The sequence below is a fragment of the Tasmannia lanceolata genome, unplaced genomic scaffold (genome assembly GCF_043159265.1).
Source record: "Tasmannia lanceolata isolate RefF3 unplaced genomic scaffold, GAP_Taslan_0.1 ptg000015l, whole genome shotgun sequence".
Taxonomy (NCBI): Eukaryota; Viridiplantae; Streptophyta; class Magnoliopsida; order Canellales; family Winteraceae; genus Tasmannia; species Tasmannia lanceolata.
Window position 1 is genome coordinate 52,012,836 of NW_027518692.1, and position 26,598 is coordinate 52,039,433.

Genomic DNA, 26,598 nt, shown 5'->3' on the forward strand with positions numbered 1-26,598 from the left:
GCCGGTCACCTTATAATTTCTCAAAAACAGAAGGGCAATGATAAATTCGCACCCGTATCAAGTGAAATAACGTTACAAAGCGTTCAAGTCTGCCACATACCCTCCTTTAAAAATGGTGCGAATTATCATCGCCCAAGCATTAGAATCTGCCACATACCATCCTTTACAGGGGTGCGAATTATCCAATAGCAGGTGCGAATTACCATCGCCCAAGTGAGTTCCTCTCCACAACCCTTTTCCATCCTTACTGGCATATTATTGCTCATTACAAACCCTAATCGTCTCTTCGAAACTCTTTCACCGAACAGAAGAAAGGGCACTCTCTTCCAAATCGTTATTGATATATTGCTCTTCAAAAAACCCTAATTTTCTATTTCTGAAAACTCTCTTCCATCTACAGAGAGGTTGTAGGAGCAGACATGAAGCTGAACGTGGACGTATTGAGATATCTATCCAAAGATGATTTTAGGGTTTTAACAGCCGTTGAGATGGGAATGAGAAACGTAAGTATTCTCCTCATCATCTCTTTCATAATTTTCTATTCGTATTCGTATTTCTGTTCTTTGATTAGTGTTTTTATTCGTCTCAGAGATTGCTACTCGTTTAGGTTTTCATTTTCGTTCCTTTTCTATTATTAGTTTTGATTTTTTTTTTAATCTTATTTGTAAAGGATCTGAATGACTATTTCTTGGATTTCAGCATGAAATTGTTCCTGCAGAGCTCGTCGACCGAATTGCTGGTCTCAGGTAAGTTCTTCTTCTTCCTCCTTTCTCAAATTTGGATTTCAAGTTTGCACATAAACTCTGTTAATTATTCTTTACTCCTATTTGTATTGGTTTCATGGATGGAATTTTTTTTCCTGGCCCTTTGAGTGATTTGTTGAATTTTTTATCGTTTACACTAACCAGCTTCATCACTGGACCCTTTGTAAGATTCAACTTAAATTGCATTGTCGGGTTCTGGGTTTTACTATGTTGATTGATTTTCTCTCCCTATCTCTATCAAGAACAAACAAAAAAACTGTAGTCTATGGGCATTATTCTAGTGGGATTTGAGAAATTATAACCTGGTTCCCTCTTTCTCTATCTCAAGAAGTGTAAATAAAAGAAACTTTTAAGGAAATTTACATTTGCTAACTTGTTTTTACTTTTAGTTTTATTGCTATAGTAGTGGGACTGCATGTGGGATGCATGGGGCGAAGAAAATGAAGAGGGGGACGATGTAAAAAAACCCAAAATACAAACAAAAACCAATTAAAATACAGAGTTAGAACAAACAAAATGAAAAGAGAGAAAATCTCTACTTTTAAAGCTTCAGTAAGAAAGTGAGTTATGTTGATCCTTGATATGTTTTACTTCACCAAACTCTTGATAGCTTTCAGAAAATATAACATGGATAGTGGCAAAAGTTAATAATAAACAACCTAGGGACCAAAAAATTCTTAGGGGGTTGCAGGCAATAATCAAACAAAACTTTATGAAAACACAGGATTATTAAAAATAAAAAATAAAAAAATAAAACAAATCTCTACTTATAAAACCTCAATAAGAAAGAGAGTTAGGTAAGGTCATTAGACTAATAATTGAGGTGGATATTTGCTTTGGGTAGCCAAGTAAGGTGGCGGAGGTAATTCTCAACGATTCTCACCGCCTCTCTGCAATGGTAAGGTTGCTCCATTATGACCCGGTGGTCACGGGTTCGAGTCACAGAAACAGCCTCTCTGCAAAGCAGGGGTAAGGCTGTGTACATCTAGTCCTCTCCAGACCCCGCAATGGCGGGAGCCTCGTGCACTGGGCCACCCTTTTTTTTCTCACAGCCTTATATTTTTGAGATGTAGAGGAGACTTAGAACAAATCAGCTGCATCTTGGCATCCTTTCTATAAATTTGGTAGAAATTTTTTAGAGTTTTCAAAGAGGAGGAAGTTGAAAGGGGGTGACTTAGGATAGAAATCATAAAAGGATAAAGCGACAGATTTCGAGTCTTTATCGAAGGTTTTGATAGATAGATTGATAGACTACAGTTAAGATGGTTATACCTTAGGGGCCACCAGCCTAGCAACTTGAAAACCTGAAAAATGAGTTTTGATACATTGCAATATAAGCCTTGCTGCTATGGCAGTAAATGAATCAGCTTGGCAAGTATAATTTGGTGTCTAATCTAAAACTACCCAAGAGGGTGATCATCCATCATAGACTTCGCAACCACATATTGGAAAACATTACAGGAAAACTACATAAATCCCATGGTAATTTGATAAGGAATTGTCACCCTAGAACATAATAACAAAGAAAAACAATCTTAATCATTGGATGGAAAGTTAAACACAATCAATAACCGACTAATCCATGGGTTTTCTTGCTTGGGTCAGTCCTTTAACTAGTTTCATTTTTCTACCAAACAATAAATAGACATCAAATACCGTATGTAAAGATATAAATATCGTCAGCAAACACAAAGACGAACATATACTAGAACAATTGAGGCGTTTTCAATCTCAAACCAACCCAATCCTAATTTTCGACAAAACTAAAATGACATAGTGACATACCAACCCTCCCACTCTGTTTATTTCCATCTTTTTATTCAAGCACTTCAATTTCTGTTGAGAAATTTATCTTCAGACTTTTGACAAGACCAATGCGGGTTATTCTACAACAACTTCAGTAAGGTGTGACCTCATTATAATACAATGAGAGGCACTCAATGTCGAATTATGGGTCTACCTTTGATTGATCCAAATTCCAAACCGTCACTTTGTCAGGCCTTGCTTTAGATCCCCCTTTAATCACGCAATCTATAAATTCAATAATATGTATTTTTTGTGGTTGAATGCAAACTGTTGCGTGCATGATTTTCTGACCGCAATCCACAAAAAAATACACACATTAGGTATTAGGAATGAATGATTGGCTTGATTTTTGGACCATATGATATCCAAATCAAGACCATGCTTTTATTAACTTATTATTTTTATAGGATAATGTATATTTTTATAGGATAATGTATCTATCACTATGACCACATAAATTGTTTGGAGTCCTCTCAGCTCCTCCTACTTTTGTGTCCAAGTTACATTTTTCTCATATCATTCTTAAAATTTTTTAACGTAATTGCTTCAGAGGGGAAAATTTTCACTTCATTCATGCTAGTGAGTTCTTTTGCAGTTTTCCCATATGGGACCGGATCCTACTGAAGTTTTTTTACAACATAGGTGCTGAAACTGCATTGCCGTTAACATTTAGTGACACAACTGTTGTTTCATATCAGGCTTTCAATTGTGACTTCCCTGGCATGCTTGTTCTTTGAAACATTTAAGTACATTGGTAGCTAACCAATGAGAAAATACAGAGAACATCAGCAATTATATTATTTTAGTTTTCATTTTCTTGCTGTGCTATAGTCTTATTGTCATATTTGAATCTTCATAAACCACTGTTTGATGCTTTCGTGAAAATAAAAGCAACTTTTTTGGGTGGAACAACTGATATCTTGTATCATCCAGTCTCAGGGTGCAACTTCCCCAAAGTGTCTTGTGTCGTTTGACTTAGAAGAATAGGGTTTAAAACCCATATTAGAACCAACAGTAACATTTATTTTCCAAATCTTTATTTATATCTTACGAGGCCTTTTATCCCCAAACTGTACCTTAACCATGCGGTCAAGACCCTAGAAATCCATCACGAGAAGCATAAGAACCTTACCATACCAATTTGATTCTGAGTCTTCTTCTTTGGAGGTGCAACATAAGTAAGTCTCTTCTCTGTAAGTGACGCTCTTCTTGCCTTTCAGATTCTTCTTGCATCTACGGATTTCTGGGGCTATGGAAAAGAACGAAGGATCAGGAGAGGCAGGAGGAGCTAGGGTTACAGGGGCCTTGGATTTTCAGAGATCTGATATTCGGTTTCAAAGATGCTCAAGATGTGTAGGAGATTTAGCTGATTCAAAAGGAATGGAACGTTTATAAAGTGTTAAAAGGAGGAGGAAACAAAAATGTTGCTGATTTTGTAAATGAGGGCTTCCTTTTAGCAGGTTTACGCCAAGAGAGAGAAGAGAGATGGAAACGACGAGACAGATTTAAGAAGTGGGGGAGAGATATACGTCCAGAGATAGAGAGAAGAGAGGCAGAAAAGGAAAATTGTATGCGCTTTCAAAACGTAGAGCGAGAGGCAGTGATTTACGCCAAGAGAGAAGAGAGATGGAAATAAAGAGAGAGGGGGGGGGGGCGCTCCAAATGCATTAAGAGAGGTTTTCTATTGGTTTTTTGTTGTTGTTGTTGTTGTGTGCTACGTAGGATGGTAGGCTAGATGGGAAGGCTGTCTGCATCAGCGTGAACAGTAAAACACCCATCTATCTATATAATAATAGATCCCTTGAACATTATATTGTATTTTTATCAAAGCCATGCTTATTACGACTTCTTGTAGTTGAGATAACTGTTTTATTTTTTGGTTGAGTTTTCTTTCTGGACCTCAACAATAAATCCATACCTTACAGGCATGGAGGCACTTACAAGGTGTTGAAGAATTTACTCAAGCATAAATTGGTGCATCACGACTCCTCAAAATGTGAGCCTGTGCTTTTGTTTGAAAACTTATTTGAGAGGGACATACACATCAATGAGCCCTCTTTAATTGTAGTTTGGTCTATGCAGATGATGGATTTCGGCTGACCTATCTTGGATACGATTTTCTTGCAATAAAAACTTTGGTTAACCGTGGTGTCTTTTCAGCAGTTGGTCGTCAAATAGGCGTTGGGAAAGAGTCAGGTAACTTTATGTCATTTAAGCTCCCGTTGTTTTGTTTAAGTTCTCGATCCTCTCGAGAGGGAGACGTTATTACTTGTACAATAATTGAGTTGGTTTCTGCTTGTTGCATTGGAACTTTTGGCTCTTATTAACACTAAGGGTGACCCTTTTCTTCTGTCAAGATATATTCGAGGTAGCTACGGAAGATGGCACAATTTTGGCGATGAAACTGCATAGGCTGGGGAGGATATCTTTCAGGGCTGTCAAAACTAAGCGTGATTATTTGATGCATCGGAATAGTTATAACTGGCTTTACCTGTCACGTCTTGCTGCACTGAAAGAGTTTGCTTTTATGAAGGTTTGTTTACTGAATTTTTTTTTTTTGTTTTTCTCTGAATATATAGAACCACATTATTTCTTCATACACTATGAATGTTTGAAGAGTTTGCTTTTATGAAGGTTTGTTTATTGACATTTTTGGGTTTTCTCTGAATATGTAAAACCGCATCATCTCTTCATATATTATGAATGTTCATTTAACACTTGTATTCAACTTATTCAGGCTTTGGGAGAACACAGATTTCCTGTTCCAAATGCCGTGGACTGCAATAGGCATTGTGTAGTTATGTCTCTAGTCCAAGGTTATCCACTGTAAGAATTCGTTTATTGTTTCTGAAATGATATGCTTTCAATATGGGATGTTTGTTTTACTCTGAGAGTGTTATATATAACATCGTTGCACATTCGTAGGAGATGTATTTCATACACACACACACATAGGCACATACACACATATCTTTGTTCTTTTTGTGATGTTATTTTGCTAGAAAGTGATGGCTAATCCCCCGAGCTGTATCAACTAGCGTTATGTGTTTTTTTCAGTGTGCAGGTGAAGGAACTACAAAACCCAGACACTGCTTTTGAAACGATTATTGGTCTTGTTGTGCGTTTGGCAGAACATGGGCTCATCCATTGTGACTTCAACGAATTTAACATTATGGTATGGATTTATCCCAGCCAGTGGGCTACTCTAAATGATTCCTTCAGGTTTTGCTATTTTGAAATGTTAAAAGTTCTTACTGTATAAATTTGTGGTGTTTATGCTGTCAGATCTAGGCCGTGATTTTTTTCTATATATCTGTTGGATAACCAGTTTGTAATTGACAGCATCACTTAATTTTCTTGTCGTGTTCAATGTGTTTGCGTATATCAATCTTGATCCCAATATGAACTGGGCATTATTTTATTTTATGTCTTTTCGTATCCTAATTTAATACATGTTTGAATTAGGCCGTGACTGTTTTTGCTATATTTGTTGGACCACTGTTACTAATGTCTGCTTCATTTAATTTTATCGTTATGTTCAGTGTCTTTCCATATGTCAATCTTCATCTCAATGTGAACTGATCATTTTTGTGTTCGATGCCTTTGCTTATATCAATCTTGATCTCAATATGAACTGGGCATTCTTTTATTTTTTTTCTATCCTAATGTAATCTAAAATTTTCTTTTTATTGTTAAACAATCAACTATGTATAGTGGCTTAGCACTCAGTGCAACAACTAGCAAATGTTTGACTTGGTGGATGGCAATTTAACGGAAGCAGGAAGCGAAATTATTTCCCTATTCCTTTATTACTTGTTATACTGTATTCATGCAAAATTGTTACTTAGTGGCTGCCAAATCTGCATAGTGCATAAATTATATTGTCACAATTGATAGAAAAGTGACATGGGCAATTCTTCTACATTGAAATTTTGTGAGATATTGAGTGTTTTCAAATACATGATAATGATCGTGTATAAATTATAGTTACAATTGCTAGATAAGTTATATGGGCAATTCTTCTACACTGACATCTTGAGATATTGAGTGTTTCCAGATACATGATAATGATATATGGATAAGCACATGTCAATGTCGTTGCAACTATTCTAAAATAGGCTACTGGAATTCCAAACTTGGAAGTCTATGTAATCTCTTTGCATGTTGGTATGTGTCTTGGGATCATATGAACCAAATACTATTAATGATATATTGATAAGCACATGTCAATGTCGTTGCAGCTATTCTAAAATAGGCTACTGGAATTCCAAAATTGGAAGTCTATGTAATCTCTTTGCATGTTGGTATGTGTCTTGGGATCATATGAAGTCAATACTATGTGTCTAACCAATTAGATGATCCCTGAAAATACTGTCCCTTCTATTTTATAGATTGGATGAACCTTTGTTATTTATTGGCGAGAAGGGAGGAAAAGAATGACTGAAAAGAAAGAATAAAAATAGTTAGTTATCATATCTTTCTTGCCCTGAGTGGGGTTTTTCTTTTTTGTTTTTATTATTCTCGATTCCTTGTATAGACCCTCTCGGTCTTTTATTGGAATGAAATTTATTATTACCATGAAAAAAATAGTTAGTTATCAAACTGTAGTGATTCAGCATAGCTTGATGAACATATATAATTCATGGCGAATAAAAATTCCTTCATTTGCATCAACTTTTCGAGGGGCTTGTTCTAGACTTGCACATGAACTATCACTTATCTGAAAAATGAGAGTTTTCATTTCTATTCATTACTATAGTTGCAACAGAAAGATATGTTTTTTTCCCGATCTTGAATCACTCAAACAAGTGCGATAGTTTGCCAGCAATGTGTATGCCATCGTTATAGAACTAATGGACAACCTGTGGTGGAGGCAGGTTGTATCGAATAGAAAGGGCTATATCAAATAGATAATAGAATTTTTATTTGCATGATTTCCATTGAGATTATCATGTAAGCAGATTTAAGGAATCTAAAATATTGTTAAAGTGGGGTATTACCTCAAAATATTGATTTAAAGTGGCAGAATAAGTCATATAGTTTTCTATTGACTAGCTTCTCAATTTCCTACTTCCCGTTTTTTAAATACATTTTCATAGGTATTGCTTAGAGATCATTTCAAATAGGAATTAGCTTAGAAATTACACCTTATCTTGAAGATTTTTGCATGCATCAGAAATCACTTTATTTGAGTCAACTAGCCTATTGTTGGGCAACTAGTTACTAAATTGTATCTATCTTTTTTGTTGCTGTTCTTCAATTCTCATTTTCTTTCATTAAATTGAGTTCTTGCTTATTGACTTGGTTCAGCTGCGAGTTTACTTTCACAGTAATTGACCTTGCATTTGAATAGAAAAAAGAAGAAAAAAATTGGATTCTTCCATGTGGATTGGAAACATAAATTATATTGTGTCTTAATACATTGAACCTATGATCGCTCGAGTAAAGTTTGTAGTAGACCAAGTTATTGGCTGTTTCTTAAACAATTTGAAGCTGTTGCAACTTGCTAGCAATACTATCAGACTTTATTGAATAATATGCATTATTAAAGCTATTTTTTATTATCTAACATTTCCAAAAATTGATAGTTTCGATTGCTCTCTTACAGATTGATGATGATGAGAAGGTTACGATGATTGACTTCCCTCAAATGGTATCTGTTTCTCATCGTAATGCGCAAATGTATGTAGTAATACGCAATTTGATTCTGTTTAAAACCGTTTCCTATTCATTTAATAATTTATGGCAATTTGTATTTTATTTTGTGTTTTTTTAGTTCCACTTTAATTTGTTCGCCACTAGTCGAGTTTCTTATTATGGACTATCCTTTTGACAATATTCTATTTCTAAACAAGCTTTCCTTGTTTCAGGTACTTTGATCGTGATGTTGAATGTATTTTCAAGTTCTTTCGTAAGAGGTTAGTATCTGAAAGTGATTTATTCATTTTAAAATTCCTATCTAGTAGTGCTTTATTGACCATCTTCTTTTTCCTTTACTTCTTATTCGTGATTTGTTTTCCTTCTTTCTTCAATAAGTTTTTCAACCATTAAAAAATGTTGAATCATACTTAACTACCTATTTCAAACCATAGACTTAAGTTGTATTAGCATGTTGAACTCTTTCAGAGTAGCAAAGAGGCCTCCTTTTCCATTTTTAGTTCCTTTTTTTTTACATTCTTAAGAACTCACATAATTTTCTTCTAAATTCTAATTGCTCCATGAAGAGACATTTACAAAGATACAAAGAACAAATTTCTGGTTTCAAAATTCCAAAATTAGGTGGCACAGTGCTAAATATTCGGAGATCAGAAACAAGGTTTATGCTTCGAGGTACACTAGATAATTGTAGCAAACCGTGAGTTCAAGAATGGGAATGCAAAAAATTCAGATTTGCTTTTAAAGAGATAACTAGACATTGAGTCCCATCATGGCTATGGTTGTGGAATGAGCCGAAGCTAGCATCCTACCTGTCCTTTCAGTTTCTACTAGTACTTAGCTTTGCTCAAATGTTGTTTAAGGGGGTGAGAAGAAGTGAGTAAACTGGAATTTTGGTTCTGTGAAACAAAGGAAGATTGCAACAAGAAAACAAATGCAAATTTATCTCCTAACCGCAAATACAACCTTTTTCAGAAGTCATATCTAGTACTACAAGTTAGATGGTCCTCCTTCCTTGGTTGTACCTGATCTTCAATCTTCCTTGGGATGGCTAGATCTTCCTTTAAAGATTTTTTTTTTGAAAATGATAGCCAATTTTTTTTTTAAACGCTATGATGGCCAATATTATTGAAAGAAAAGACCAAGGTGGTCAAGATAAAAAGCAAATTACATCGAAAAAAAGAATACAGAGAAAATGAGAATTAAGGAGGAAGATAGTAAAAAAAAGTCAGCTCATCCTTAGAGACTTCCTCTCTCGCTAGACGGTCAGCCACTTGGTTAGCTGAGAGGTGGATATAGAAAAGGGATCAAGGGAACCGTGCCATTCAATCAAACATTTTGTCAAAAAGGTGGTCAAAACCATGGTTTTAAATTTCGGTTTCGGTACCCAACTTGGTTGCTTCCGAAATCCGAAATTTCGGGTCAAAATCTGGTAAACATAAAAAACTATTATTTAATTACGTACTTAATTTTGGCCGAAATTTCCGGAAAACATTATTTAATTCATAAAAGCGAGATTTTCATATTTCCGGAGAAATTTTGGTTTTCCGAAATTTCGACCGAAATTTAGAAATTTGGGCTGAAAAATATACCATTTCAATTATATACGATTCCGCTTTCAGTCTCGACCGAAATTCGAAATTTTGGTCTGAAATTTCGGATTTCAAATTTCGGATTTCGGTTGAAATATAAAACCTTGGTCAAAAAGCCATCGAGGGTTTTGAGATTTCTTAAGCCACCTAATGACATTCAAAGAGTCACCTTCAACAACCACATTTGACATTCGATCTCTAGCCAACAACTTCAAACCATGATGTACCGCCTCCGTTGCATCAGAAATCCCAATAGGGCCAGTAAAGCCCACAAAACCTCTCGTACACTATTCCTTAGAACCCCACCAATGCCAGCTGGGCCTGGGTTTCTAAAGCTAGAGCCGTCAAAGTTGAGTTTAAAGATATCTGACGCCCATTGAGCCTGCTCTGAATAATCCCCCTTCGCCGGATTATTACCGATGTAATCAGAAAAAGCAATTTTTTCGGTCCGGTGTTTCCCTTACTAATAGGGCAGGATAATGGAATCTTTACTCGATTCCTTTAGTCATTTATTTGGTACCTCCCAAGGAGTGGGAACTGCCATTCTAACCCTTCTCCGAGGGGGCGAGGGGGTGTTGCTTTGAAACCGCCGAGCCACAAACCACTCTCCACCCTGTCCAAAGGTCAAAAGCAGAAACAAATCTAAAAGATGGAAGAACCCTCACCCAGAAAATCGTGAGTGCTAGAACTCTAATGAATATAGAATCCGGGGATCGAGAGACCCCTTTGAATATTCTTGCATTCCTTTCTTTCCATAGAACCCAAATGGTGGCTAGGAAGGACACATTCCATAACGTAATTCCTTTCTTCTTCCTAGGGACGAGAGACCAACACTCGAGAAGATCAATCAACTTTTCAAGGAAAACCCAAGTGATTCCAAATCTTTTGAGCAATTTGCCCCATACTTCTCTAGCAACTTTGCGATGAATGAGGAGTTGATCCGTTGTTTGACCCGCCTCAATACATAAGGCACCATGGTCAATAATTATCATCTTCCTTTTGCTTTGAAGTTAAGGCTAGAAGTGTAGAGAAAGTGTGTCCTTATCAACTAAAGAGATATTTGACTAGAGATTTTCTTAAGGGGGGTGTGAGAGTTGAGAAATGTTTAGAAAGTGAGTTTATGAGAGAACAAGTGAGTGCTTTGAATGTACAAATCTGGAGAAAACCACCCCTGTTCTATGGAGAATTAGCGAGTGCTTCTTAAGAGTTGAGTTGATGTGAGAATAAGTGACTTTATGGTCACTTTGTAAAACTAATGGGGGAGGCTCGATGAGATAAATATTGCTAGGCTGTAATAAAAATAATAATTTTAAGGAAATTCGTATCTTCGTGGTGTGCATTCCCTTAGACTTGGTCATCCAAATGTAGGTAACCTCCCAAGAAGGGAGGGAGGGGGAGGGAGGGAGGGGCTGATCTTAGCTAAGACAAGGAGAGATGATGGAAAGAAAGATTGAGAGCAAGAATGATCAAGATCAGAAAGAGAAAGGAAGATCAAGATCCAGAAAGGTTAAAGATCAAGAAAAGATCAAGATCAAGATGAAAAAAAAACGACAAGAAGATAAAGATCAAGAAAGGAGGAATGAAAACCATGTGTGAGAAAAGATTAGGGGAAAAGGGGGAATGGATTATAAACCCTACTTGGAAGGGGAGCAGAAAGGGGAGGAAATGATATAAGCATGATTTCTGGATATTTCTTTTTATTATCTATTCACAGTATTATAAAGAGGGCAAACCTTGGCGCAACAGTAAGGTTGCTCCATTGTGGCCTCGTGGTCACGGGTTCAAGTCACGGAAACAGCCTCTCTACAAAGCAGGGGTAAGGCTGCGTACATCTAGCCCTCCCCAGACCCCGCAATGGCGAGAGCCTCGTGCATTGGGCCACCCTTTTTTTTAATTCACAGTATTATAAACGGTGATATTAAGGTTTCAAGTAGTGGTGAAAGATCTCATCTACACTGTATACAACCATTCAAAAAAAAAGAAAAAAAAAGAAGAGAAAAACATAATCAGTATACCTTTTCTTATTTGGTTACTCTTGTTTACCATGAAGGAACTTCACTGGTTTTCTGGACTTTGTGTTACTATCTGTAACTGATCCTATTGCAATCCACAATTCTATATTTATCCCCTGTTTTTCAGGTTTAATCTTTGTTTTCGTGGGGATGTTGATGAGTGTGATGGGTCCGAGTCAGACTTCGATGAAAACGGAAGGCCCTGCTTTTCTTCAATAGCAAATTCTGCTGTTTTCCTAGACAAAGAACTTGCTGCCAGTGGGTTTACGAGAAAGGAGCAGGATGAGATTGAGAAGGTACTGGTGGAAACGCCATTTATTTTTCAGTCTGATTGGTAAGGTGGTTAGTTCTTCTGAAATTGTCGGTGTTAGTGTTGTCTTATAAATTTCTGAAGCTGTTGTGTTGGTAAATATGATTGTGACATTTTATAATTGATTGCCCATTGTTTTTTTCTAAAGTGGATATAACGGACTCATTTATCCATGTCTTCTTATTCTTTGTTCAGGGTGCTCTTCAATTTTGCTACTTGTTCTTTGATGGCACTTAAGTCATAAATACTGTGATTCATCTTGAAGTATACGCCATTATATTTAGGATTGAGCAAATGATAACTCTATATTTAAGGTTTTCCATGCTTCTCACATGATTTTTTTTTTCTTTTAAAAACTAAGCATATTGTAGAAACTAACTGGCAGAGAGCTAAGATTGAATGAACCAGTGCCTTCTTTTATGTTTTTGAGTAAAAACTTAATATTTATGAAAGGCATTGCTAGATTTCCACAATCACTAAGCCACTCCTTGAAAGGGGCAAACTGTCCCCAGAAGAAATCAAGCCCAGTGGGAGCCTGTGATGTTTCTGCTTGGAATGAAAATAATTACCTTTAAAAAAAAAAGATTTTCTTTACTTGAAGTAGTTTCTTGGGTGTTTTCCTCCTTTATTGCATTTTCTTGTACTTTTCTGATTTAGCTATTCTATGCAGTTCACTGATGTAGTGGTTGAGCAGAAGGATACTACAAGTTCTGACGAAGAAGATATTGTAGATAAAGGATGCCTCCCTGTTGAAGAAAAAGCCGCTGTCTTTAGTTGTCTGGATTCCTTGAATTTGGAAGAAGAGGTATATCACCAGCATGTCAGACATTTGGTTTTTTGGGATATTTATAAATCCTGTTTACTTCATTTAAATGATCAAATTACCAATTTAACTGCACTCACCCACTGTCTTCTTTTTTTCTCTCGTCTTCTGCACGGATTTACATTTTGGTTTCGGTGTTGGTGAAAATTTTGGCTGAAATCAATTAAAATTTGGTAAAAAAATTCGGTATTTTTTAAAATTTTCAGCCAAAATTTTGTGATTTCGACAATTTCGGTGCAAATCTTGTAAATTTTGGCGAAATTTCAGGATTTCAGTGAAGTTTCATCGAAATCCTGTAAAAGCCGATTCAATGTACTTTCGGCTGAAATTTTAGATTTCGCCGAAGTTTAAAACTATGGTCGGCAATGGACGGAACAGTCCAGACTCCAGATGACCTCTTTCCCTTTTACCTTCATGAAAATGAAAACTCCTTCAGTCTACGGCCACTTGTACAATCAGAGGGTAGACATTAGGTTGTAAAGAATTAAGTTCAACTGAAAGGCTTTCTTTCTTGGAAGTCATTTTCAAAATTTTGTATGGAGATCTATGGGGATTGTCAGATTCAACAGTCATCCTGTCATTACTTATTGCCACTCATGCACATGAACTGTGGCTAGATTTTTTACATTTCGTGAATTGTTTTTGCTGAAACCTACACTATCTGCACAACTAGTCGTGCCTGCATTTTCACTTCATTCTTGACACATCAAGAAAGGCCCTTCATTTATAATAATTTTATCTTGCAGGCTGAGCTCACTGTTAGTTGCAATACACGTGATGTATTAGAGGAAGATGCATGTTCTTCTAAATCTAGTGACAGCGATGAGCCTGAAAGTTTACAAAAAAGTGAAAAGGTATGCATTTTCAATTATTTTTATCAACACTTCAAACAACCCTTTTCCTCCCCCTATTTTCAATCTTTTGAGATGTTTGCTGGCTTAGTTGAAGTTCTAAGACTATCTTCTTGAAGGTTAGAACTTTTAACAGTGCAAGTAAACATATCAATTTTTTTTTTTCATTTGAATATTACTAGTAAACATCTCAATGGATCGAATCAAGTTCAACTGAAAAGGCTGTTCTTGTTCTTTAAGTCATTTTCAAAATTTTGTATAGTGATCTGTACATTGTTACAGTTGAGATCTCAATACAAAATGACTTCAAGAACAAGACATCTAGATTTTATATGGTATAAGCCGTTATAGTCCAGTTTATTTTTTTTGTTACGGGCCACATCATAGGATGATCCAAACCGTCCATGTGATGGAACACAGTGTCAATAGTTTGTGCCCCAAAAATCATTTCCATAGGATGATCCTAGCCCTCTGATCTATGTAGGTTTCCATAATATGCAGTTCCTCTATAGATTGGAGGGTTGGGATCATCCTATGGAAATGATTTTGGGGCACAACCTATTTATGTTGTGGCCCATCACATGGACGTTGGATCATCCTATAGTGTGGTCCGTACAGTACTTTTTGAAAATTACCAAGCTATAAGGGCTTACACCATAAGAAAACTCCAAGACATCAGCCTGTCATTACTTATTACCACTCATACACATGAACTGTAGCCAGATTTTTGTCTTTTTGTGGATTGTTTTTGTTGAAACCTGCAGTATTCTTTTTCTGCGTAAGTTATCGGGCCTGTATTTTTAACTTCATTTGTTGACACATCAGTATGGCCCATCATTTATAATAATTTTATCTTGCAGCATGAGAATGTTGTTAGTTGTGATGCATGTGATGTAATAGGAGAGAGCGAATGTTCTTCTAAAGCCGGTGAGAGCAATGAACTTAAAAGTTTACAAACAAGTGAAAAGGTATGCATTTTCAATTCTTTTCTCAACACCGCAAACAACCTTTTTTTCTGTTTTCAATCCAGTAGGATGTTTACTGGCTTTGTTGAAACTATATCCTTCAATGATATTTACAACAACCCCACCCCTACCGCCCAATTGGGGGACTCGGGTGCTAGTTGTTGGGGTACATACATATTTTATGATTTGTAAATATGATTTTTTCTTTTGGCTCCCTCCCCATATAGCCGGTCAGTTTCTACATTTCTGAAGCTGTTTGTGAATAGTGGTATTTAAACAATTATTGTGTGCATGCTCCCTTTTTTCCGGTAACTTTGCGAGCAATTAATCTATGAGGCAAGAAATTTTCGGTTATTAAAAAAATTAGAAAGTACAAGAGTGCCATTAAAAAAACATTAGAAAGTACAAGAAGAGAGAGAGTTAAGGGAATACATGTGAGGCAGGTTGTCAATACATTTGATTAAGAGAATTGTGCACCTTCAAAGAAACTTCCTTTGGAACGACAATGAGATTAATAGGAAGTACCATTTGACTTGATTGGATGAGGTGTGTATGCCAAGGAGGTGGGCCTTGGTTTTAGAAGTTTGAAATTAATGAAAAAGGCTCTGCATGGGAAATTATTGTGGAAATTTGGTAAGGAGAGGTAGTCTGTGGATAGCGGTTATCGAGTATGGGTCCAACTTTGAGGTCTGGTCTTCATCAGCTGATTTCAGAGCTCAATTTGGCATGATATCAAAGTGCAGGTTCCTGTTTCGGGTTGGCAGGGGATTCATCGTAGCGTTGGCAACGACGATAAGATTAGATTCTAGATGGATGGATGCTGCGGCTATAGTACTTGGAAAATGGATTATCCGGTGTTGTCTAATATGACCTTTGAAAAGACACTTAGCATAGCTGATTCCTTTTGTATACATAATGAGAAGGTGATTGGAATGTTAGATTTCAGAGCAATGTTTTCGAGTGAGAGTTAGACATGGAATGTTTTCGAGTGAGAGGTAGACATGGAATGTTTTCAAGTGAGAGGTAGACATGGCTGCTTCTATCATGCCTAGAAGTAACTTGGTCTACATTTGGAGTCAGGGAACTGATAGAAAAGTTAGGAGATGGGCTACGACAGAAGTTTTCTCTATCCACTCTTATAACCTAATTGGTTAGGCATTCCCTTCTCTTGCCAGGAAAGCTTGGAGCTCTCAGGCCCCTCTGAGAGTTGAGGCTTCCTACTTGATGATGAGAACAGGTACAGAAAGCATACAGCTCTGGTACCACTTAATGCAAACTTGCCTCTGATACCGTGATGATAGAAAAGTTGAACCTGAAGATTGAAGTGCTACCTCGCCCCTATGACATCGTGTGGATTAAAGGCAGAGTCAAGGTCATAGTTAAAGACCATTGAGGAGAAGGAAGCAATCAAGAATTTAATCATACAAACCATTTCAAACCTAAACTCTATGGAGCTTTCTTGGAGACCTAAGTTTGGAGGGGTGGGATTTTAACACATCAGTTAAGGCAAAAGAATATGGTTGGAAAGGAAATCTGAGGAGAGGAGGTAAGAAAGACAATATTAGTCTACAAAGCACCCAGACTCGATGGTTATCCAATGGCTCTCTATCAAAGATTTTGGGAGGATATCAAAGGTGATATAATAGCTCTTTTTAATGAATTTCATGAGAGAGGGAGACTAGGAAAGAAACACAACTAATTTCATAACCTTAATGCGTAAGGAGGAATTGAGTTGGAGGTAAGAAAGTCCATATTTAGTATAAAGAGAGACAAAGCACTTAGACTATAGATGATTTTCCAATAGCTTTCTATTAACGATTTTGGGAGGACATCAAAGTAGATATATCGGCTTTCTTTAATTAATTTCATGATGGGTAGATTAAAAAATAAACACTATTTTCACCACCTTAATACCTAAGGAGGAGCAATTGAGCTAAAAGAATTTAGACCCATTAGTTTGGTACATAACGCTTTCAAAATTTTGGCAAAGGTTTTAGCTAGAAGACTAAAGGAAGCTATGGAAGAGGTGATTTCCCAAAATACCAATGTCTATTTATGAAAGGTAAACTAATTGTAGATGGAGTTCTTATCACAAACGAATTCCTTGATTCGAGAAATGGGGGGAAGGAAACGTGGGTATAGTGTGCATATGACTTTCGTAGGATGGGATTTTGTAGAGTTTGTTCAAGAAAAAAGGGGTCCATTGAGAGGTGGGGAAGATGAGTGAAGACTAAAGATATGCTTGTCCTCGGTGTATTTCTCAATCGTCTTGAATGGTCTCATCATTGGGATTTTTTTGTTAGCACTAGGGCCCTGTTTGGATTGCGATAATTTTGTTGAAAAGTTTGGAAAGGAAAAATATTTCTAAAATGTCCTACTTTTTTAACACACAGAAAAAGATATTTGGAATGAAACTTATTCAATTTTCATTTAGAGGGACCTTCAATTTATGAAAATTAACCATGATCACATCATTTCCCTCTAAATCATGGAAATAAATTTCCATCAGAAATGTTTTTATTGCAATCCAAACCCATGTCCGGGGAATTCGCCAAGGGGATCCGCTATCAACATATCTGTTTGTAATGGCAGTGGTGGCACTTAGTCTTCTAATTACAAGAGCGGAGAAGAGAAGGTTAATTGGAGGGTTAGTAGGTTTGCTCCTACATTCACACCTCTGAAATCTAACATTCCAATCCACCTTCACACCTCGAAATTTCAAATTTCGTCCAGGACTGAAATTTAAACCCGAAACCGAAATTTCAAAATCTCGGCCGGAATTATGAGATTTTAACTGAAATCTCCACCGAAACCGAAATTGCCACTGAAATTTTGTTTCCGACTGAGGCCGAAAGCGAAACCGAAATTTCAATCCTTGCCAAGAATTTGATTAGAGAATTTGGACCCTAGATGCTCAAGAGATTTTCTTCGTCCTATTGTTCTTTCACATTTTATTGGAATCATAGAGGAGAAAATCTCCTCTTGCAAGAATTTGGAGGGCTATTGCTCCACTTCGAGTGGTAGCCTTCACATGGAAGGTTGCACCAAGGAAGAGTAACACTTGTGATAGACTCAAAAGAACATGATTATGCCTTTGCTAGTACGTGTTCTCTTTGTAAAAAAGAGGATACATTAGATTATTTAGGCCATGTTTGGCATAGTTTATCAAGTGGTGGGAGAGGGGTAGGGAAGGTGGGGGGAGAGATTTGATAGGACATGATTGAGGAGAGGGTGAGAAGTGGTAAAAAAAAAAAGGGAAAAAATAAATTTTATTTTGAGTGGAGTTTTTTCTCCTTGCTTTTCAACCTTTTCTTACCCTTTCACACATTCTCTCTCTGGTCTCCCTCTCTCGCTCCCTCACATTGGATAAGCTAATATTACATGGAAAATAAATTAATGGTGCCAAACATGGGCTTAATGATTCATTACTCCTTCACGCTGGAACTCTGGTGCTTCATTTCATGTTGTTTTGGAGTTTCATGGGCATTCCCAAATTTATTTGATGACATAATTTTTTTGATTGGGGTAGGAATCCTTTTGGGGAAGTGTGGGAAAAATACTTTAGGGTCATGGTTTGACAAATTTAGAAGGAGAGGACTAATAAAACTTTCAAGGAGAAGAGTAGGACACTAGGGAGATTGATAACGGAAATAAAAATTTGTCTTATACATCGGGCAAGCAATAGCAAGAAGAGGACATCCCACCAAACTCAAGAAATACTTAGGAATTGGAGAGAACATTTCTGAAAAAAACATCGAAAGCTATAGCCAAACCCAAATGGGTCAGGTCAGGTATAACGGAAATGAAGATTTATCTTATATTTTGGGCAAGCAATAGCAAGAAGATGACATCTCACCGAACTCAAGAGATACTTAGGAATTGGAGAGATCATTTCTGGAAAATGAAAAAAACATCAAAAGCTATAGCCAAACCCAAATGGATGCCCCTCACCTAAGTGGTTTGATCTTTCGCCGATTCCCTCCATAGGCCGTCGTCATCAGGGAAGAACTACACTGTTTCAAATATAGAGAATAGAATAGGAGACCCAAACAACGAGCCAACCATATCACCTGTTTGGAGAACTCAATTTTGATGGAAGCTTCAATGGGAAATCAAGCCGAGCCAATGTGTGTGTGTGTGTGTGTGTGTGTGTGCGCGCGCGTGCCTGTGGGGTGTTTTGCGTGGTGGTGGAGGGGAGGTCCGTCATTCAAATGGCCACATATTATTGGTTTTCTCCGGACCAGCTGGAGAATGAGCTTATAATGAAGCAGAAGTGTGGGAATTACTTAGTGGATTAAAGATTTTGCATCATCATTAAATTGACAACTTATAAAAGATGATTTAACAATCATGTTATCATGGGCGAACAGAAAATCAACGGGGCGGTTGTCTAGATTAGCTGGAATTGTTGCTGGGATTCTTTACCATTGCATCAAGACTAATCCGTTGATGCAGCACAAATTGAGATCCACAAATGAGATGGGGGATCAGCTAGCAGAGGGAGGCGTTCCCATTGTAGGGATGGTGCCTGCAGTTGGTCGGTGGACTGTAGGTTTTAAAGGTTTGAACAAATAGGGCCTTGGTCTGGGAGCTGTCGAGGTGGTCTGTATGGGGTGTAATACGGAGGGATTAGTGCATGGTAGGGCCTATGGTTGGTTGTAATTGGGACATCTCATCCCTTTTGCTCGTGTTTCTGCTGTAATCTGTTTTACTCTAATGAAAGTGACTTACTGTTAAAGAAAAGGGAAACAAAATGTTGATCAATGAAGATCAGTTCTTGGATTGTTAAAGAGGGTTGTGAAAGTCGGATTAAAAGAGGCTGGTGAGGAATTTGATGGACAGCTGCCAACCACAGGTGCTTATGAACTATGGTTCAGGAGTCAGGAGGTGATGTTGCTAAATAGTACATGATGGAACTAAGTATAAAATACTGATTCATTTATTGAGGGGAAGTTTCTAGGAGTAGTGCCGACAAAAAAGTTGGAATTGAATCGTTTTTATTCCTTGGAACTTTAAAACAATCAACACTTTTATCAAAACTTATGCCAACATGCATTCTATAAATTATTCAGCCCTGTTGATTATGCACATTTTTTTCTGAATTATGCTGACTACACATTTTATGCTCGTTCAGCAAATTTTTTTAAATATATACCTAACTGGGTTCCTTTATTTGAATGAAAATATGTTGAACTGCAATCCCAGTCTAAAGCAGTAAGCTTTCTTTGTTTTAGGAGGAGGATAACGATGGTCAAAATGAAGGGGATGCTGTACTGATGAAGCGGCTCAACAAGCAGAGGCGGAGGGCAGTAGCAGCTGCTCGGGGTGGACGTAGGTCTCTTGCTTCTAGAAATTCCTACAAGGACAAAGGTGGTAAGACGTCCCACAATTCCAAAATACAGAAGCAACTGGGGAATTGGTGATATCACAAGACCAAAATGGCAATCAAATGCTCAGGCTTCTTATGACAGATTTGAAGCCTTCTAACTGCGGAAATTATCTTTACCAAATCACCCAGATTGAAATGAGTTCCCCATCGTTTCGTTCTGAATTTTGGGGATCCCCCTAACAAGTTATAGTTGTCTTGTTTTCAAGTACTAGCAGATCTGCTTGCTTGAATGGTTCAGTCGCGGAAATGTCTTTTTTTGTTATCTTACAGTAAAATATGAAAATGAGTATAGACACAAAGGTGTTCTACAAACGGGCGGGGATGGGATGTTATTTTGGTTACTTAACTAGTAATTAAAAGGTTATTATGTGAATAATGAAAAATACCTACTGGTTCGACACCAGCATTACAATAACCCTTTGTGATACTTTGATTTGTGTGCTTGCATGAAATGTGCTAAGGATATCAAGCATCGACTCTGTCTGGCTTTATTCCCTAAAAAGGATTACCACATTTTGCCATCGTACCAAAAACATAAGGAGATATATCTATAATGTGTAGTAAATGTCTCTGTCTTTCCTTTGTCATTCGTTTTCTTTCCATGGAAATTTTTTAATGTGACTTTTCTATTGTGGTGGCCGATGTGAGGCCCATCATTTTACATCCATGCATAGCATGGGTTGGGCTTTACCATTTTTCACAATGTTTTCATATGATAGGTCCCATCATCTCTGCCCGAGCCCATGCATGCAGTGGGGTGCACCCTTTTAGACCCATTAGTGGGCTCATCATTTCCACACAAATTCATGAATAGGGTAGGGCCCACCATTTTGCACCTATTACACCCATTCATAGCATGGGTGTTCAAGTATATAAATGAATAAATGATACCAACTCAAACAGCTTAAGCTTTTGGAGTAATGGGTTGTTTCATATGGTATCAGAGCAATTGCCTCAAGACAGGTCTCCTTGATATTAAAAATCCACACATACAAACGATTATTAGATAGTACACTCCTCACAGCTTAAGCTAGGGCAGAGAGCGCAAACAATTATATATTGGTCCCAGTTTGTCTAGATGTTTGGGTTATCCTTCTATACTTGATTGTGTTGATTCCGTCTGGAAACAAAGAGCAGATATATGGCACTGGCATATCACGTGGGATTTTGCAATCGATTTCTCTTTGTGAGGCCATTCTAAATTGATGAAAACAAGGCCCTTTTGCTTCTTTTCCAGGAAATTCCCGTCAGTACCAAATTGATGAAAGTATGAATTTAACTTTTCCAAGTCATAGTAGCTCCCAAAATCCAAGATGTGGAATGTAGAATCCAAAGGGAGAGATGAACATACTTTCTTTTTTTGTCTCTTTTAGTTGTTTTTAACAATAAATCAATCCAAACTTTGACCCATTAGAGACTCGATTACAACTTTCTCATTGCTTAAACCCTAGTTGATCGACCTGATTATGTGTAAGATAGGCCTATGGCTGTCCAGAAAAAAAAAAGGGTTCCACATAATGACCATTTAGAATCACCACAGCCTACTTCAGTAATCTGAGAGCAACCAACCTTTTCCATTAGTATTGCGCATAAACTATGTTTATCTTAATAAAGATTTGTAATCAAATCCTCTCACTGATGAGATGACTGTGATGATATGTGCCTACTCTGAAATTTTTGTTTAAAATTGATCTATATAAATCAGAATATATAGACTAAAAATAAGGAGTTAGATGCACTTATCGATTTTGGAAGATAAAGCCCTTTTATGACTGACTCGTTAGGTGGAAGTACATGGATAGATTTCAATTTGGCAGTAGTTCAAGATATATACGAGAGCTTCAGACCTTAAGGGGCCGTTTGGATACAGAGACTTTAGAATTAGGTTTTTAGTTTGAAAACAGCGTAAAATATGGTTCATGATCAAGCTGCTGCATGAACTTCGAGAGGTCCCTAAAACCTGGTTTTCTTACATAAAATCCAAGAAACGCTGCCGGGACAGCATGCAGCAGCTTGATCATTAACCCTCTTTTACACTCTTTTGAAACTAAAAACCTGGATTCTAAAATCCGCGTATCCAAACGGCCGCTAACTGTCATTGTATTGATGACTTTTGGTGGTGGAGAGATTAGCATCTCAATAATTTGAGTACATTGAAGAAGGGACATGGTCGTGGTTCCCACCATGCTCGGAGATGATGATCCCAACCTAATGAATTATGATATGTAGAGGTTTCTATACGGTGTCAACCCTCTACAGATCGGAGGGTGAGATAGGGTCCGAAATATGAACTGTTCGGATGGTCCTAACCCTCCGACCTAGGAACAATTTTTTTTTGGGTAGGTAAGTTGGGTTCGAACTTCCGTCCTCAAGGTCGAAGAACAAAGCCTTGACCATTGAGCTAGAGGCTCAATCCCTAACCTTTGAGCTCATGTTACTAGCTAGGTTCATCTTTGAAATGATTAGGTAAACAAAGAAAGCTTAGAGGGCGTACCACTTTTGAAAGAATCTCACCCACCCAAGGCGGCTATTGACTGGTCAATAGAGGAAATGGTATACAACTACTTGTGAAAATGATTGATCTTCCAATTTCAAAACATCCCATCACATATAGAACAATGACCCCATTGATTTTCTAGAGAAGACAACGAAAATACTGTCAAGGAGAAATTCGTGAGATGAGTGGAGACACCTAAAGTTTGATGGAGACCACAAAGTGGGAGTGACTTTATCAGAGAGGGAGAGAGAGAGACCACAAGTGGAGACACCTGTTTGGATTGCAAGAAAAACATTTCTGAGGAAAAAAAAATTCTTGGGATTTTCTTTGCATGACTCAGAGGAAAACGATGTGATTATGGTCAATTAAAGGAATACCATCACTCATTGAAGGTCTCCTTAAGTAACAAGCTATCTTCTTTGTTTTTCTAAGTAAAATAAGTAGAACATTTCAGAAATATTTTTCCTTTCCAAGCTTTTCCAGAAATTACTGCAATCCAAACAAGGCCTTAAGAGAAAGATTACTGCATGCCACCATGTAATCCTCCCACAAATCCATATGATCCAAGTCATAAAAGGCATCAATCCACTATAGAATCTTAATCCAAATCCAACCAACTTTACTAATCAATACATAATATAATCAAACCCTATAGGGTTATTTCGGTAATTCTCTACGTCAACAATATCAATTGTCTTGCTATAGAGCTTCCTATAAGAAAACCCATCAGAATTTCTTCCACCCATATAAATGTTCTTCATTCTTCTCTCTCGTGCATACTACATGGAGGGTCTGATTCCCTTAATTTTCCGAGCAGTCAAGAAAACCAAAACTCGCCAGAAATACAGGTCTCTCTCACATGTTCACCGGGATTCAACGCCCTCGCCGCCGGAAAAGCTCGCCGGGTTCCATGAAGAACAAGTGGGTCACCGACGATACAGGTCCCTCGAGGACTTTTCCGGCGGGTTAGTCTCGCCGGAGAAAATGAGAGAAAGACCCCGTTTGTCTAAAGAGGATGTGGGTTTTAAGAGCCATCGTTTTTTCTCATGTGTGAATGTTGGTGCATAGGACGCACCTCTTGTTTGTGTGTGTGAAGGAATTTGGAAATAAAAATCTGAAAATTTTTGTTTATTTTTCCTTTCTTTTTTCCTGTGTTTTACTTTGGGTAGGCAAATCAATAAATTATGGGAAATGATATCACCACAACCATATTTTTGATATTTTCACTAACTATCTTTATTTAAGGAGCTGTTAATAGGTTATTTCATTTCCCAAAAAACCTCTAAAGGCCAATTAAAGAAGAAAAGACAGCTGAGTTTGTGCAAATATCAAAGTATAGTTTTGTTGATAACATGGCTCACTTTTCAGCAGATTTTGTCTTATTCATTGTTCTCTCGTGCAAAACTCGGGCTTTCTGCGAAACTGCCCAATAAATCCCTTAAAACAAACAATAAGGAAATGTTATCAGCACTGCTGTATTTTGATGATGGCACTCTTCACTTTATTAAAAATCGGTATGGCCCGCACCATAGGATGATCCAAACAGTCCATTAGATGGGCCACAGCCTAAATAGCTTGTGCCCCAAAAATTATTTTCATAGTCTGATCCTAACCCTCCGATCTATAGAGGGTTAGGATCAACCCTCTAACATTCAGATCGGAGGGTTATTAGGATCAGCCGAAATGATTTTTGAGGCATAACCTATTTAGGCTGTGGCCCATTTAATGGACGGTTTGGATCATCCTATGGTGCTGGCCATACCGTACTTTAAATAAAGTGAGGAGTGCCATCATCAAAATACAGTAGTGCTGATAAATATGGTGGTAAGCCGATTTCCCGTATCGCACCTCAGCTTTTCAGGACGAAGGATGACTTACTCAGGATGCTTTTCAATGTATCCAGCGAGTGGTTGTTTGTTTGCAGCTCTAAAAGAGTTGTTGATTGTATGACATTATTTTTAGGGAAATGTTATCGGCACAACCATGTTTTTATAATTGCACGAATTAATTCCGCATGTCTTTTCTTTTTAAAGTGGCTTGTCAGAGCTTTTTGGAACGGGAATGACCTTTGACAGCTCTTTAAATAATAGATGATAAGAAATGTTTGTGACAAAATCAGAACATGGTTGTGCTGATAGCATCTCCCTGTTTTTATATACCAAAATTAGGGCGCTGATATCCCCCCCCCTGTAGGCTATTCCCCCCCTTGACGGCTGGCTAACGTTAAACGTTAGGATTTAACGTATGTGTCACTTTCCCACCATTTGACATTTTGACCGCTCTCTCTCTCTCTCTTTCTACACACACACACACACCAGGAACAGTTGGTGGGCCCAACAGAAATCGTTGGTGGAATGGTGGGCCCATTTTGAACAACGTAGGCCCCGCCCATACCACACCATAGGATAATCCAAACCGTCCATTTGATGGGCCATAACGTAAATAGGTTGCGTCCCAAAATATCATTTCCATAGGCTGATCCTAGCCCTCCGATCTAAATAGAAACTACATCTTATGCAACCTCTATAGATTGTAGGGTTGTGATCATCCTATGGAAATGATTTTTGGGGCACAACCTATTTACATTGTGGCCCATCAAATGAATGCTTTGGATCATTCTATGGAGTTGGTCGTAAAGTAACATTAAGGCCCATTTACAACATAGGATCGTCCATGGTCTGGATAATCCTATGGAGTTGGTCGTACAGTAACATTATACAATCGTAGGCCCCACCGATATTTTTTCAAATTGAAGCGTACCGTCCACAACATAGGATGATCCAAGCCGTCCATGGTTTGGATCATCCTATGGTGTGATTCGTACAGTAACATTAAGGCCCAATTTAGGCCCCACCCATATTTTTGAAAATGAAGTGTACCGTCCAGACCATAGGATGATCCGAGCTGTTCATTTGATGGGCCATAACGTAAATGGGTTGTGCCCCCAAAAGGGTTGGCCCATCAAATGAATGGTTTGGATCATCCTGTGGTCGTACAGTAACATTAAGGCCCGTCCACAACATAGGATGATCCAAGCCGTCCATGGTTTGGATAATCCTATGGAGTTGGTCGTACACTAACATTAAGGCCCAATCGTAGGCCCCACTGATATTTTTCAAATTGAAGCGTACCGTCCACAACATAGGATGATCCAAGCCGTCCATGGTTTGGATAATCCTATTGTGTGGTTCGTACCAATTTAGGCCCCACCCATATTTTTGAAAATGAAGTGTACTGTCCAGACCATAGGATGATACGTGGTCCATTTGATGGGCCACAATGTAAATAGGTTGTGCCCCAAAAATTATTTCCGTAGGATGATCACAACCCTACAATCTTTTGATGGGCCACAATGTAAATAGGTTGTGCCCCAAAAATCATTTCCGTAGGATGATCACAACCCTACAATCTATAGAGGTTGCATAAGATGTAGTTTCTATTTAGATCGGAGGGCTAGGATCAGCCTATGGAAATAATATTTTGGGACGCAACCTATTTACGTTTATGGCCCATCAAATAGACGGTTTGGATTATCCTATGGTGTGGGATGGGCGGGGCCTACGTTATTCAAAGATGGGCCCACCATTCCAACAACGGTTTCTGTTGGGCCCACCAACTGTTCCTGTTGTGTGTGTGGAGAGAGAGAGAGAGAGAGGTAGAGGTGGGGGAGGAATATCAGCGCCCCAAAATTATGAAGCAAATAGTACGAGACATGAGAATTGGAATTGGGAAAATTATAAATTAACACATATATGAAAATTTTAAGAAGTTACATGGAAATTTCACGCGATTGAATCTTGCCAAGCTGTTTTAGTGACGATCATTGAGTTGCTGTATGATTAAAAAACAGCGAATACTAAGTAGGTTCCAAGAACCTGAAGGTTTTTGGGCCCACCTACCGAATACATGGTGGGATCCCACCATTTTATCGATC

At 37.7% G+C, this 26,598-nt stretch overlaps 1 protein-coding gene across 1 annotated transcript; it reads left to right on the forward strand.

The window, feature by feature from the left end:
- The first annotated feature begins 64 nt into the window (after positions 1-64).
- Positions 65-20,646, forward strand: LOC143892308 (protein serine/threonine kinase). Its single transcript, XM_077396828.1, has 15 exons — positions 65-213; positions 401-503; positions 700-746; positions 4,496-4,566; positions 4,653-4,766; positions 4,928-5,103; positions 5,308-5,396; positions 5,628-5,745; positions 8,179-8,252; positions 8,441-8,488; positions 11,957-12,125; positions 12,810-12,944; positions 13,709-13,816; positions 14,674-14,781; positions 20,013-20,646. The coding sequence occupies exons 1-15, from the start codon at positions 113-115 to the stop codon at positions 20,199-20,201; spliced, it is 1,650 nt and encodes a 549-aa protein (XP_077252943.1). The 5' UTR covers positions 65-112; the 3' UTR covers positions 20,202-20,646.
- The last annotated feature ends 5,952 nt before the right edge of the window (positions 20,647-26,598 follow it).